The 14,624-nt window shown below is 42.4% G+C and overlaps 1 protein-coding gene across 3 annotated transcripts in view; it reads right to left on the bottom strand.

Moving 5' to 3' along the window:
- The window catches only part of CNTN6 (contactin 6), a 133,216-nt gene that overhangs the window by 11,226 nt on the left and 107,366 nt on the right, over positions 1–14,624 (bottom strand). For all 3 annotated transcript variants that reach the window (XM_027640734.1, XM_027640735.1, XM_027640736.1), the window contains 5 exons: positions 7,109–7,236; positions 4,019–4,194; positions 3,560–3,677; positions 2,590–2,748; positions 2,347–2,496 (listed from right to left, as the gene is read on the bottom strand). In XM_027640734.1, the coding sequence (XP_027496535.1) occupies positions 2,347–2,496; positions 2,590–2,748; positions 3,560–3,677; positions 4,019–4,194; positions 7,109–7,236 (731 nt within the window). The remainder of the gene's footprint in view (positions 1–2,346; positions 2,497–2,589; positions 2,749–3,559; positions 3,678–4,018; positions 4,195–7,108; positions 7,237–14,624) is intronic.

Below are 14,624 nucleotides of genomic sequence, written 5' to 3'. Positions count from 1 at the left end.
ATAAAAAAAGGGGACAACCCTGGAACTGGCAGAGACAGGAACCCTCCATGAGACATTTGGACTGGTGCCATCTCCAAACCCTTGGTGCTGCCTTTAGAAATTCCAAGATTGTTCTGTCAACTCCTTTATTCAGCTCTCACCATCTAAAAACCTGATGTGTCGAATCAAGGCTGAAGATGGGACAGAAATAGGTGGGATATTTGTGAGTCTGAAGGTTTTTCAGAGCTTTTGGCAAATTTGGCCTTATCTGCTTGTCTTTCCCTTCCATCCACCCAGTGTTAGCCCAGCTCCAGGGGTGGCAACAAAACCAACAGCACTTGAAGCTCACAGAAAGTGATGTCAACCGGCTCTCACTTCTAGATTCCGGTTTCCACATATTCCAGATTCCACATGTAAAACTTTATCTGATTTCACCCTCTCTAGAAATGCAGGAATTTCAGGATAGTTTTGCTGTGCAGCCATAAAAGCGAGTGCAAGTGCAAACAGTCTGGGCTCTCTTGGAGGGTTTTGTCACTCACAGTCAATGTCTTCGTGTACATCAGAGGCAAATAATCTCAGACTGACAAGAGCTGCATTAAAAAGGCAAAACAGACTTTCGAGCCTTGTGTTTCCCTGTTTCATGATCCAACTGATGCTCAATTAGCTCATGTGTTAAATGTGTTCAGTACTTACTACATTTGCATGGGGGAAATTTTGTACCACTGCTCAGTGGAGCCTCAACTGGGTCAGAGTTGAGAAACAGATGAAAATTCACAGCTGAATGCACTGACAGAGGCTCAATTAATTCACAGCTCCATTTTAATGAAATGAACAGTGGCTCATTTGCATCCACAAATCTACTAATGCTCTGATTTCAGCTGGCAAAATTGTTATTACAACAGTGAAGCTCAAATTCACCCTTTCCTGGCCAGCTCTTTGCTGTCCCCACTGTCCTACTGCTTTCAGTCTCCTGTTCTGATTAAAAAATTTAGATAATTGCACAGCAATGGTTTGAGACAGAGTTATTAAGAGCAGTGAAGGGGTTAAGCAACTAAAACCTGAAGAGAGGCTTACTCTTCCTTTTGTTAAACTTCAGACAGTGCTACACTGTAAGGAAATAATGTTCCTTGTGTTATTGCCATGATAAATAATACTAATTTTGTTGTTTCTTTCTCTTTGTAGCCCTAGCCCTGTGAAACCCTCTAATAAAAAATAAATACATTAAGAAAAGCTTTAAAAGTTGAAAGCTTTTACTGACTTCATAGCTGGTTTTGAATATCACATTTTACAAAGCCCTTGGTAACAGCAAGAAAGACTAATTTTGGCTTCATGTGATGGAGAATATATGTCTGTGACAATCTGCTGGGAAATTTAAGAAATCTGACCCCTCTGGAAGGTGGCCCTGCCCACGGCAAGGGGTTGGAACAAGATGGTTTTTAAGGTCTCTTCCAACCCAAACCATTCTATGACTCTGAGAAACAAATAGATCCCCCTTTCTAAGGAAAATGTATTTTCTTCTGTATAAAGTACAATACTTCATTTTGAGCCCTGTCCTGAAATGCAAACTTCAGAGCTTGGCAAATGAGAGAAACAGAGAAGAAAAAGTGGATTGTAAAAGCTGCTTCCATTTTACTGCTTTCAACCCTATAAATACTGATTTTAGAGGTGGGAGAAACATTAAACAGACCAAAGGTTTGGGTTTCAGATAAATTGTACCAAACTGAGCAGGTCAAAGGACTGACCCTGTCAGTCACCCAAGAATGAGTCTGCTTCCCATGAGTTGCCAAGTCCCAAAGATAAATGGGTAGAGGTTAGACAGATAGTAAGGATCTCACCCTGGAGCCAGTGGGATTTGGATGCTCTAAGTCATTTCCTCCAGTTAAAGCCAATATCCTGCTCCTCTTGATGCTCAGATATCAAACAGAGGTGTTTGATTTCTTGTGCTGGGATATGTCAGACAGCTGATGTTATCGTTTCATATGCAGGTCCCTGAGCAAGGGATAAGCTTGGTTTTAACTGGAAGAACACAAATGTTGTTCCTCAATTACTTGAGCGAAAGGTTGTGTTCAGGTGAAGGATTAGATATATTTTGGGACATGTCAAAGGGAGGAAGCATGGGCCAGCTCCAGCCTTTAGCACAGAATGGTTTGGGTTGGAAGAGCCCTTAAAGACCTCTAGTTCCACCCCTGCAACCTTCCACTAGCCCAGGTTGCTCAGAGCCCTGTCCAGTAACGTGCTCAGGGGAAGGATCCCCGCCCATGGGAAATAACCCTGTAGGAGTGAGTAGCTCTGCTGCAGAGAAATTTCCACCCCTGGGACCTGACAACGTGTCTGGGTGAAAAAAACTGGCAGAAAGCAGGGACTTACCTGCTGCTTTGGTTTTCAGGAGAGCTGATGGTCTGCTTGGCTCCCCAATCCCAACACTGTTGCTGGCGACCACACGGAACTCGTACTCAACCCAAGGGCTCAAATCAACCACCGTGGCCTTGTGAGTCCTGCCATTAATGACTTCAGGAGCTAAAAAACCAAACATGACAACGACAGGGGATTTTTGAGGTACAAATTGATGGTATAGGAAAAAAAATTCCAGGCAGCTCCCCCATTTCTCACCTGTGGAAACCGCCTGCCATCCCACAGAGAACGGAGTCCTGGTCTGGACACTGTAGATCTGGACTGGACTGTTATTCTCTACTCCAGGCTTCCAGGATAACACAGCAGTAGTGCTAGAAACATGTTCAACTTTAACATCTTCTGGTGGACCTGGGGGGCCTGATATGATCAGCATTTTAAGAGGAAGGTATTGGGAAGAGAAGATTCGCTGCTGGAATGAGTTGGGCAAGTCTTACTCTCTCAAGCCAGTGGAATTATTCATGAAGCTGCAGTGGCATAAAAGCAGCACAATCTCTAAGTGATGGCTCCTTGCCTGTGTTACATTTTTATAGGAAATGAGGGTGTGTGAGTCAGGAAAATGAATGTCTTTATGTTGCTAACATGAAAACTACAAACAAAGGAAAGTGGGGGGTTTTTGTCTGGCAAAGAAAGTTACTCAATGTGTCTGTTGTTGAACCATCCAGCACCCTCAGAATTCCTATTGAATTCAAACTGAGGTTTAGGAAGAATGAAGGGTGGGGCACTACACAGATTCCTGATTACTCTGAGGGTTTAGAAGGTCTACCCCATCCCAGCATTTCCCTCCCTGCTGGCACTAAAAGCTGAGTTAGTTGCCCATAGAAAATATTTTTCGTATTATCTCCAAACAGTGGAAAGGAATGAGGCCTCTTGATTTTCCCAACCTGCACAGGGACCCAGAGATGCCTGGAGGAAATGAAATTAGGGGACCACATGGACCTGTGTGGTCAGAAAATGTTGCCTTCCAAAGAGCCCATGGTAGACCAGGGTTGGGTGAATACCAGGACCATGTTGGCCAAAATCTGAATCAATTTTGGGGCCAAGACTACAAGATATAAAACATTTAACTATTGAAACGTTGAATTGATATTGGGATCATTTAAAGAAGAGCTGATGGTAGGAATTTGGGATTCCTCCAGAAGATATATGTGTCCCCATTTCACAGACATACCTCTCACAATGATATCTGCTGTTGCAGATTGACTGTCTAGAGTTGTTTGCACCATGCACACATATTTCCCAGAATGATGGAGCTGAATATTTCTTATCATCAAATCCCCAGCAGATTCCTGGAGATACAAAAAAAAAAAAAAAAGTAAACTAATCCCTCACACGTGCTTTTCATTCTGGGTATTTTTAAAAATTGCTCAATATTAATAAAAAATTCAGCTTTTAAATTAAAATATTCATAGCTCTCATCAGTTTCTTTCATGTGGACATTTTTATTATGGCTCCACAAATAACTCAAGCACTTTTCTGAAATTTAGGGAAGAGAAATAAATGGTTGCAGCCCTTGTAAAGAAACAGTGATTTGCCAGGCACATAAACAGGGATGGGAGAATTATGGTGAACATTTGTGTGGTCTGAAGACTGTGGCAAAGGGTTTCATCGAGGAGTTTGGGAAACTTACCCTTCCAATCCTCTCAAAGTGATTTATTCCTCTGCCCAGCTCAATTCTCTGGCCATTGAATGACCACATGAACACCACGGCAAGGGAGGGGTCGTGGGACACCTGGCAGGGCAGGACTATGCTTTCTCCAACTGTTGCATCCGTGTCAGAGGGTGGAATAGTGATTACAGTCCTTTCTGCAGAGACAAAAACCAGATCATTTCGATTAAAAGAGTGGATCTTGAAGGAGTTTTGTCCCATTGCTGAAATGATTTCAGATTGGCCCAAATGTTCCATGATAAAGGAAATTATCTCTAATACAAGGATGGTGTCAGAACACTCTTGCCTGTGGGTAGCCCATTGCTTTGGCAGTACCAACCCAAGGAGCCCTGTGTGCCTCTAAGAGTGAGCAGATGTCCAGGGCAACATTCTAAATTAGTCACATTTTACTTTGCATAGCCCATAATCAATAGTTAAGATTTCAGCTCAAAAAGCACAGACTTCATTAAGACTCTTAAAAACATCTTCAAACTTGAAAATCTCTCCTGAGCAGAAACTGCAGCAAAAGCAAAATTGCTGTTCATCTTCACCTCCTTTATACATGGCCATCCTTAATCTATATTAATGTTAGTGGTGCTTTACTACACAGCACTGCTTAGGTTACAGCTTCAAAGATACTTTCCCAGGCAGGAAAACTATTTTTTGGATCATTTTTAACCCATTACACTGAGAAACAAGCTTGCAGCTCTTATTAAGGGAAGTATTAACTCGCTGAAGGGGAAAGAAATGGGTTTATATGGCTTCACTTGTGTTGATATGACTGGCAGGCAGATTAGAGATAACAACCACTTTGTTGTAAGCAATTCCCTTGGATAAAGCTTTTGTGTGTGAAAGTGTTATAAAATAGGGAGAATTTAGACACCTGTATGAAATGAGAGTAGAATCCTTTCAACAATATTAATTTGTTCTGAAAATGATGTGAGAGGAGGAGAAGAAAATGTGCATGAGCCATACTAGTTCAGTGTCATCACAGCTTAGCTCTGTGTCAGAAATCCTCAAATCCCAGGCTGGGTTGGGTTAGAAAGGATCTTAAAGCTCATCCAGTTCCACCTCAGGGACACCTTCCACCAGCCTGGGTTGCTCCAGCCTGGCCTTGGACATTCCAGGGATGGGGCAGCCACAGCTCCTCTGGGCAACCTGTGCCAGGGCCTCAGGAGTTTGGTTTTCCCAAGCCCATGGTTCCAAAGGGTTGGTGCAGGAAGGGGATCCAGCCCCTAACCTTCAAACCCTTTTTTAATCACACTGTCCCCACCTTTGAAGTCACTGATTAGTGTGTAAGGTGGAAACTTGCAGGGTTCCTTCCCAGGGTCTGGGCTGCTCTGGTCACTGAGTGGGGGACTGGGTGGCAGTGGGCAAGTAAAAAAAAGGGGTCCTCCCAGTTTCTTGTCCCCCACACCCATCTGACCTTTCCCTGCTGAAAGATCTGCACTGGATGAGTGACTGGATGGCAGGGGGCAAGTAGAAACAAGGGAGAATGTTGCATTTTCTTCTAACTTTATAAAACAGAACAGCATCTTACTAGTTTGGTGACATACAGTGATATAGCAGAGATATGCTTGATGCACTCATCAAGAAACATTTTCCAAGGGAAACAAAGAAAGAACCTGTCTGATTTGTATTATTATGGACAGATTAGTTTGGGGTTTTTGGTGTCATCCAGAGTGTCTGAGGTTCCCCTTATGAAGCTCAGACTTGGAACACCCAGATTTCTCTGCACACTCTGATTGCTCTTCACAGCCTTGTCCTCACTGTGGCATCTCCACCAGGAGCTGGGGACAAAGTCTGCAGAAATGCTGTGGCCTCAGAGGACTGTCTTAAAGATACTCCATCATTAGTTTGGAGAGATCTCTTCCTCTCCCTGGGAGCAGTGTGTCACATGCCATAAATTCCAGATGATTCCAGGGCCAGGTTCTCTCTCTATTGGTACAACTCCACTGATTTCAGCACATGCTGGCAAAAAACTCAGCTCCATAAATCTCCAACGAAGTAATTCCACTAAGGAGTGCAGGGAACTTTGAATACATAATTTTGAAAGGTATCTGGGAACTCCAGAGAAACCTCCACAAAGTTTTGTCTTCTTGCTTGTCCTCCTGTACTTCTGATTCCCATAGCTGGAATAGAGCTGCATAAATGACACTTAAAGGGGAACTATTAATTTTATTCATGGTATTATCATCTTCTTGTAGCTCTCGTTCATCCTCCTCACACCCAGTGATCCCACTGATGCAGTGTTCACTTCTGGGATATTTTCTGCTTCTTTTATGGATTTGTCTCCAAGACTTCCACCTCAAATACTTTTAAAAGCTTCTTAAAAGCTCTTGGTTCTTTGTTATCTATCTTGCTTAGCAACAGCAGACATGTATTATATGGCAAATCCCATTTCAGAGGAGAAAAGAGAGAAGATGTTGTGAGTGCTAGAGGTGTAATAAAGACTTCTTCCACGAAGAATAAACAACTCAATGAGCAGCAATAAACTTAATTTGCACATTAGATATGCTTTTCCAAGTTCTGACATTTCAGTTGAAAATAATGCTGAAGCAATGAGGCCTATAATTGAACAGCCAAAACTTCTCCAGAGGGGAAACAAAAACAAATGTTCCCAGCAAACAAGATCATTTTTATACCATGTTGTTACTCAGTGTTTTAATAAACTTCATAAATGCCAAACTAAATATTTTTTTTTCCATGTTTTAATGTGATTTTCCCATATTGCTCCAATGTATGTGACATGTGAAATGGTACAGAACCTTAACAAAGAGCTGCCTAAACCCTAAAATTCTTGGTTTATTCATTGTTGGCTGTGCTGTGGCATCATCTCAGATCACCCCTTGTGCTGCATTGGTGCTAATTGATCTTTCAGAAAATGAGTATGGAAAAGATTTCCCATCACCAGATGCAGCAGGCTGGGGAGGAGGTCACCCCTGCAGGCTACAGTAACTCTGAGAGCACTGAAAACAAGAATATTAAGGAAAAAAGAGAGTTATAAGTTTAAATTACAGAGTGGTTTAGATTTGAAGGGACCTTAAAGCTCAAAAGGAAATCCCAAAGTACCTTTCACAACGAGGTTCCCTGAATTCCTGGCAGTTCCAAACTGGTTTGTTGCCACACAGGTGAACACTCCAGCGTCTACCCTGGTGATGTTGGAGATCCTGAGGCTGCCATCCTCCAGGAACACCACCCTGGGGAAAACAAAGAGAGGAGAACCACGGATTCACAGCATGGGTTGGGTTGGAAGGGACCTTAAAGTCCATCTCGTTCCACCTCCTGCCACGGGCAGGGGCACCTTCCACTAGCCCAGGTTGCTCCAAGCCTCATCCAACCTGGCCTTGGACCCTTCCAGAGATGTGGAAACCACAACTTCTCTGGGCAACAATAGAAAACCAGAGTGAAAACCAGACTTCTGTTAGATGAAAGTGTCACAGTACTTTTAATATCGAAATGTTTCCATTTTTTTTTTCTCTCATCCAGCCAGCTGAATATGTATCAACCAATTTTCACCTTTGCTTATTATTGATTTCTGTATTAGCAATGTTATATTGATATGCTGGGATTGATCACAAACTGTTCCAGCTGGCTTTTGAGCAGCAAAATCTGGAGTCTCAAAAGAAAGAAGGAAGACTCAACTTGTTACTTAATTGTGCTATATTTTACCAAGGGGCATTTTTTTTTCAGATCCCAGTGCTCCTAAACCTTACTGAGCCCAGTTTTCAGGATTATTATTAAATTAAAGGATATTAACTGACTGGCTGAAATGTTGAAATGCCACCTCACAAGCCAAGGAGAAAAATAAAATACATCATTTTGTCACAGGGTCCCTCATCAAATCCCCTTATCAGTCACCAAGTTGTTTGCACCACTTTGCAGAATATGGGGGAAATCGCATTTAATAGTAATTTCAGGACCACTCCCGGGTTTTATGGACAAAATTAATTTTTAGTCTTGTTCATATGGTTCTTCAAGTCCAGGAGATGCTTTAGGATATAAGTCAGAACAGAGATTGGAATATGATTTCCTGGGATAAACTCTCACTTCGTGGCTGGCAACTTCCAGCTGTTACACACAAAGTACTTCAGGATTTTGGGATTCTCTTCAGAACACACAGAATACATGTCTTAAAGCAGAAAATTTTAAAATGAAAACTGAATTAAGTAAGCAACAAATTTTTGCACAGAAAATATTACCCTGTAATGGTTTGTTACTGTTTTTTCTCAGTTCCTCATTCACATGTTGCACCTGGTATGTGTGGAAGTTCTTGACCAAATTTTTTCTGAGTTTAGAAGAAATTTGAGACATGAAGCTCCTAGAAGTTTTATAAAAATGGATTCAGGATCTCAGCTTCTCTTGGCACTAAACACGCTCCTTAACAGGCATAAAAAAATCTGCCCCCAACCACAGAAAAGCTGCCTTCAAATGCCTTCCTTACACCTGTCAAAATCCAGCCACAAATGCATGGGAAACCAGGTTTCATTCATTCCAGCACTCACAGCAGCCCTGCATCATTTTTTATATTCCTCTTTTAATTGACATTTAACTCTAAACCAAGAATCCTTTTATGAAATAGAAAATATCTCATTCATGCATCACAGCTTGGGTATTTAATATTTATTACTAACAGCATAAGATTGGGTGATGTAATGAATTATTAAAGGAAATGAACAATCACAGGAGCAGAAGTCTGAGCTGGAAGTAGAATCAGAACCATTAAACACACAAAAAAACCCATCACAGTGTCTCCCTGCTTTCCTCTCTGGGATTTATACACTTGTAGCTACACAAGGAACACTCATCAGACCTTGTCCTGCTTCCCAGCACACACTTCCAATCTCTCAGGGGTGAAGAGAAGCACTAGACTGGGATTTCTGGTGAACTTTTCTCTTAGATCCCCCCAGTTTCATGTCCCCCACACCCATCTGACCTGACCCTGCTGAAAGATCTGCCCCTGAGCAGGGCAAGGGGGATTTAGGAAGGAGAGAGGCTGAGATGTTCCCGTGGTTCTGGGTATGCTGTGACTGGGGTGTGGAGCTGAGAGGGAAAAGGATTTAGGCTTCAATGAAAAATCTTTGTTTCCTTGGCAATAATCACCAGGTACTGCAGCAGCTGTTAGTTTAACATTTGTAGAATGGTGAGGAAATAAGTTCAGGTTTAAAAATCCATTGTAGATCCATAATAAACTTGAGCAGAGCAAAATAGGAAGCAAAAAAAAAAAAAATACACTCTTCAATCAACTGATGTATCAACTAAATGACATTTTTTGGATAAGGAAGGATGAATGAAGCTGGGACAGGGCAGGGTCAGGTTGGATCTCAGGGAAAGGTTCTTCCCCCAGAGGGTGGTTGGCACTGCCCAGGCTCCCCAGGGCAGTGGGCACAGCCCCAAGGCTGCCAGAGCTCCAGGAGGGTTTGGATGATCCTCTCAGGGACAGGGGGGGATTGTTGGGGTCAGGAGCTGGACTGGATGATCCTTGTGGGTCCCTTCCAGCTCAGGATGTTCTGTGATCCTGTGATTCTATAACATGAGCCTTTCTGCTGCTGTGACAACCCTGTATCAAAACAGCACCCATGAGTGTCTCCCTCTTGGCAGGGGAACACACGAGGAGACATTATTCCAAAGGCAGGTTTAAATATTAAGAAATTCAAGCGTTCCACTCTGCCTCTGCCCTATTCTTTGCATTAATGATGCATTTCTTCCCATCAGCTTTCACCAGCCACCAGAAAACATCATCAGTAGGAACTGCTGGTGATAAAACAGTGGATGCAACTGAGTGGTTGGGTAACATATGGTGTTCATCAAACAGCCTCCAAAGAGATTCGAGTGTGAATCAGCAAATGTTCATAAATTGGATACCTGAATCATAAGTTATAACAAGCCACTGTGGTGTCTTTCTCTCCATCAAATATTGATGACCTGTTATTTTTACTGTAGCTGCACCTAAAAGCTCTTAGGTGCAAATCAGAATCCAAAAGTGAGCACGAGGCAAAAAGAAAAGAGAATCTCAGTCCCCAAAAAGCTTCAATGTAGATAAATACAGAAGAAAAATGGGCTGTAAAATGTAGAATAGCAAAGGGGACAAGCTTTGAAGGCACAGGCTCTGACTGCAGCTTTTTCACTGAAGTTTAGTCATGTCTCACTCAGATTTTTCTCCTCCATCCTTCATGTGGATTTGAGCCCTGAATAATTCCCATTTTTCTAATTTATCCTCTGAGAGTGGTTTGTACCCACTCAAGGGCTGACAAAGGTGATGTTTGATCTGAAGAAATGCTGTTCTGAAACAATATTTCAATGGCTGGGCAGGCTGAGGGTGGAATGGCTCTTTCAATGGATCAAAAACAGAGCTTATCAGAGAGAAACCACGTGCTAAGGAAAGCCTGAGAGCTCTTTGAAACAGGTCAGGCTACCTAACAACAATTAGGGAGTGAGCAGTAAATAAGACACTCAGGCAGAATTTATCTAAGAGCACAAAGAACTCCAGAGTAATTAGATTAGCGGGGAAGGGGATTAAAGAAAATAGAAAAAAAAAAAAGTGAGAAATTTCCAGCTGTCCTGAGGTCTGGGTCAGGAGAGGGATGAGAAACAGAGCCCGGCCAAAAATCAAGATGATACATTTCAGATGCAAGACAAAAAAAATCCACGTGAAAAACTGCCCCGCTTGCCATGAACAACAAAATCGCCATCAACTCCCTCAGAGCCACGACTTTCCACCCTGGGTGGGTTCAGAGGGACTGCACTTGGTCCTCTTCCATTTGTCTTTCAAATAAGGGAACCGGGATGCAGCAGGCAATGGGAATACTTCCTTTAATGGGCTTTGGATCAAGCTCTAACAAATGGCTTAAAAAGAAGCTGTGAAATGCTGTCTCACCTGCTGAAAGGCTTGCTGAAAACCAGCACTTTTCACAACATTTTAGGCTGTGTGAAGGCTATAGATAATAATTCTTCGCAGCTGCATCAGAAGGCAAGGTAATTCCACGACAGAAAAGTTGAACTTGTCCAATACAATCCAAGGAGAGTATTTTGTCTGCCAGGAAAACTGGACTTCTCTCTATAAATAAATAAGTGCCTGTGGAGGGACGAAAAGCAGATCTAATGAATGCATCCCTGTGAAAGGAGGAGAAGGAAGAACTCAGGACACAGCTGTTCATAAAGCCCTGATGCAGCAAGGCATTGCTTAAGCATAAGCCTGAGTCTAGGCTGGCATCTCTGACTTACAAAGTGCTTAAATTCTTATCAGAGTTGTGCTGGTGCCTTGTGCTCCTGCCTGAGTCACACAGGGGCTGCCTCTGGGGAAACAGCTCCACTAAACAGAGCTGTGAGAGGAAAAGAAGAGAGAAAAATCCACTTCTGTAAATTCATAAAAAGTTTCTGCCCACAAGGACAAATTAGGAATATCCAGAAATATCATTCTGTGTAGACTCCCAAGATGGTTTGGGTTGGAAGGGACTTTAAAGATTATCCAGTCTCACCCCCTACCATGAGCAGGGACACATTCCACTAGCCCAGGCTGCTCCAACCTGGCCTTGGACAATTCCAGGGATCCAGGGGCAGCCACAGCTTCTCTGGGCAACCTGTGCCAGTATTTTACCATTGTCATTGTAAAAAACTTCTTCCTTATATCTTCTTCCTTATATTTATTCTAAATCACCCTCTTTTAGTTTAAAACCATTACACACAAGTATTGAAAGTCCCCTCTGAGTGACTCCACCAGCAGAATGGATGAACATCATGTGCAGGAAGGGAAAACAAACAGCCCAGCCAGGACCTGCTGGAGTCAAAACTCTGTGTGATGTTCAAAAAGAGGAGTTTGCAAAGTTTGTGCAGAAGACACGAGGCTGGGATGAAGTGAGAGCTCATTAAAATTGTCACACATAGTTTTTAAGCAAAGAACTTGAGAAATCAAGCAGGGATGATAGGTACAGCTTTTAATTAACCAGGCCAAACAAACCAGCTCCCCATGTGTTGTCTCACGTGAACAAAAGATTGTTGATGGCTATTTGCTTTGATCTTAAGAGCATGAAAGAATAATATGTGTTTAACAAGGCTGGTAGAACAATAAAATCTGAGGGAGGAAAGAAAGAGGTGGCAGGTTATTAGATTTGAAAGTGCAGCAGGGGTAGGTTTGTGCACTGCTGGATTGTTCAGCCAAGCTGGTTTTGGGAGGGGTGGGGTGTTAATTCCTGGATGTGAAATGCATGGATCCAGTCCAGAAAATGCCTTTGAAATCCCCACCCAAACTGGTTGAGGTGAGTTGGTGTAAAACTGGGGGTGAATGGAGCCCCAGATTCCAGCACTGCCAGGAGGGCACTGATCTCCCCAAGGGCAAAATTCTTTCCCAAATAAAGGAAAACCCTGATACTTCCTGTGAAGATCCTCTCTCCTGGTCTCCTGTCTGCCTCTACCATCTGACACCTCCTGGTGCAGCCATTCGTGGCACTGAGCAGATAAAAGGGAGGAATCTGGATCTGATGAAATCAGAGGCAAAGTAATTTTTATTATCTGCGAAATCCTATTTGAAGCCGTGTCTCCTCAGCCCCTCTTTGCTGCTCGAGAGCAAACCCACTCCTGCTTCCCGGGCTGGGCAAAGATATATTGTTTATAAATTTCGGCAGACGCGCTAGCAGACACTGAGACAATATCTGACTTGTCTCATTTTACAAAGATTGAGAGGCAGGAGAGAGGCTGAATTAAAAACTACAAAGGGAAGAAAGAGAGTGAGGGGCAGAAAGAGCCCAGCTCCCAAGAGGCTCAGAATTACAGTGATTTATGCAGATGGAAATGTGAGTAAAGTTTGACTGAGTGAATGACTTGTCCCTGCTGATGACAGCCCTGGTATTTTTGAAAAGGTCCCACTGAGTCCCATCTGAGATCTGACTGTCTGTATCATATGTTAATGATCTTTGTACCTGTTTATTCTATTCTGAGGGTAATTTGTATGCTAATAGTATTGCCATTTAATAAACTATGCTTAAAAGATTTTCCTTATCTGCATGCTGATATAAATGAGCTTCAGGGTTGACTGACAATTAACTGGAAATAAAATAAATGCCATTATAATCTTTTAACTATTTGGATCAAAACAACACTACACAGTCTTGCTGAATAGTCTTATTAAAATATTTTAGAAAAGAGTACTATTAGAATTTATAGAAGGTGATGCTATAACTCTGTTCCTTCCTATTTCTTGAAATTTCCCTCTCTTCCTGAAAACAGAATTAGTTTTGCATCAAATCTCTGCAATTTGGGACCACAAATATTTATTTATGTAAATACATTCAGACATCTGAACTGAGCTACACTCCCTCGCAAGGCTTCCAGAGAAAATCCAGTATTTTTAGGAGCTGCAACTGCCTTTAACACAAACCAACAAATGCTGTTTTGCCCTGTCTTTAACATACTCAAGGATTAAAAGTGAGGCAGAGGTTTTTATGTGATGACCAAAGAAAAAAAAGTGACAAAAATACCATATCTTTAGAGATGTGCCTAAATCTACTGTAGTAACACATCTCAGAACTTGCAGCCAGGGAATACTGGGCAACAGCACCTCTATGTGAGTGGGAAAGAAAAATAGAAAATGAACTAAATTGCCAAATAAATTGGTTGCCAAATTTCTGTCTTCCAACAAGTTCTGCTGGTTTTATGAAATCTTTGCAACTCCACTACATCAGACAGAAGTTCTTTCAGCACAGGATGGTCTGGCCAAACTACCACTGTTCTAATCCACCATTAATCTTCATTTTGATGATCCAGACACCATTAGGAGTTCAGACACAGCCACTCATACAGCCAAATTCGCTCCAGATGTAAAACTAAGCCCTTAATATGAGACTTAAGTGGAATTTAAACAGTACATAAGGCTCTGAATTACCCTCTGCAAGGGAGTTTAATTCAGTTACAGGAAGCTTCTTCCCTATCTGCTTGTCAGAACCTGTTTCAAAAGGAAAAGCACAACAAAACCTGCAGTGATGTTGAAAGGATTCTGTACAAACCAGGAGCTGACACCAGTGTGGTACTGCCCTGATTTCAGAAATCCTGGAAACTCACCTACAAAACAGAATCAGAAAATCCCACGATGGGTTGGGTTGGAAAGGACCTTAAAGCTCATCTTGTTCCACTCCCTTCCAGGGACACCTTCCCTGGCTTGCAGAAAACCCTCCCTGGGCTAGTGAATTTATACCTGATTGGAGACACAATTATAGGCACTTGGACCCATATCCTTGCTCAAAATAGCACAGAAATTTTTTGCCTTCTTAATGTGTGAGTCACATTCTGTCACTTATGTGTGTCTCTTAAGCTTTTCCTCTCCTTTCTCAAATTTCCCTTTCGGTGAAAGTCTGAAAAGAGTTTTAGTTCTCACAGAAAAGTTATTTCTTTGTGATAAAACCCCATGGCTAAAGCAGAGCTGTTGGTATCCTCCTTCAAACTTCATGGCTTTGTGGCTGGTGCTCGGCTTCATGTTGGCCCAACATCAGCCACTTGTTCCAGGTGCTGTTTCTGGGCTGTCACTTCACACTCCAAACGATCCCAGAAACTCCTCCCTGGAAGACTCTTTGTTCATCATTCCCAATCCATGTTTGTC

Source organism: Corapipo altera, unplaced genomic scaffold (assembly GCF_003945725.1).
Source record: "Corapipo altera isolate COAL_440 unplaced genomic scaffold, ASM394572v1 55, whole genome shotgun sequence".
In the NCBI taxonomy this organism is placed as follows: domain Eukaryota; kingdom Metazoa; phylum Chordata; class Aves; order Passeriformes; family Pipridae; genus Corapipo; species Corapipo altera.
The sequence above is the reverse complement of the archived record's forward strand: the minus strand, read 5'-3'. Positions and strand labels throughout refer to the sequence as shown.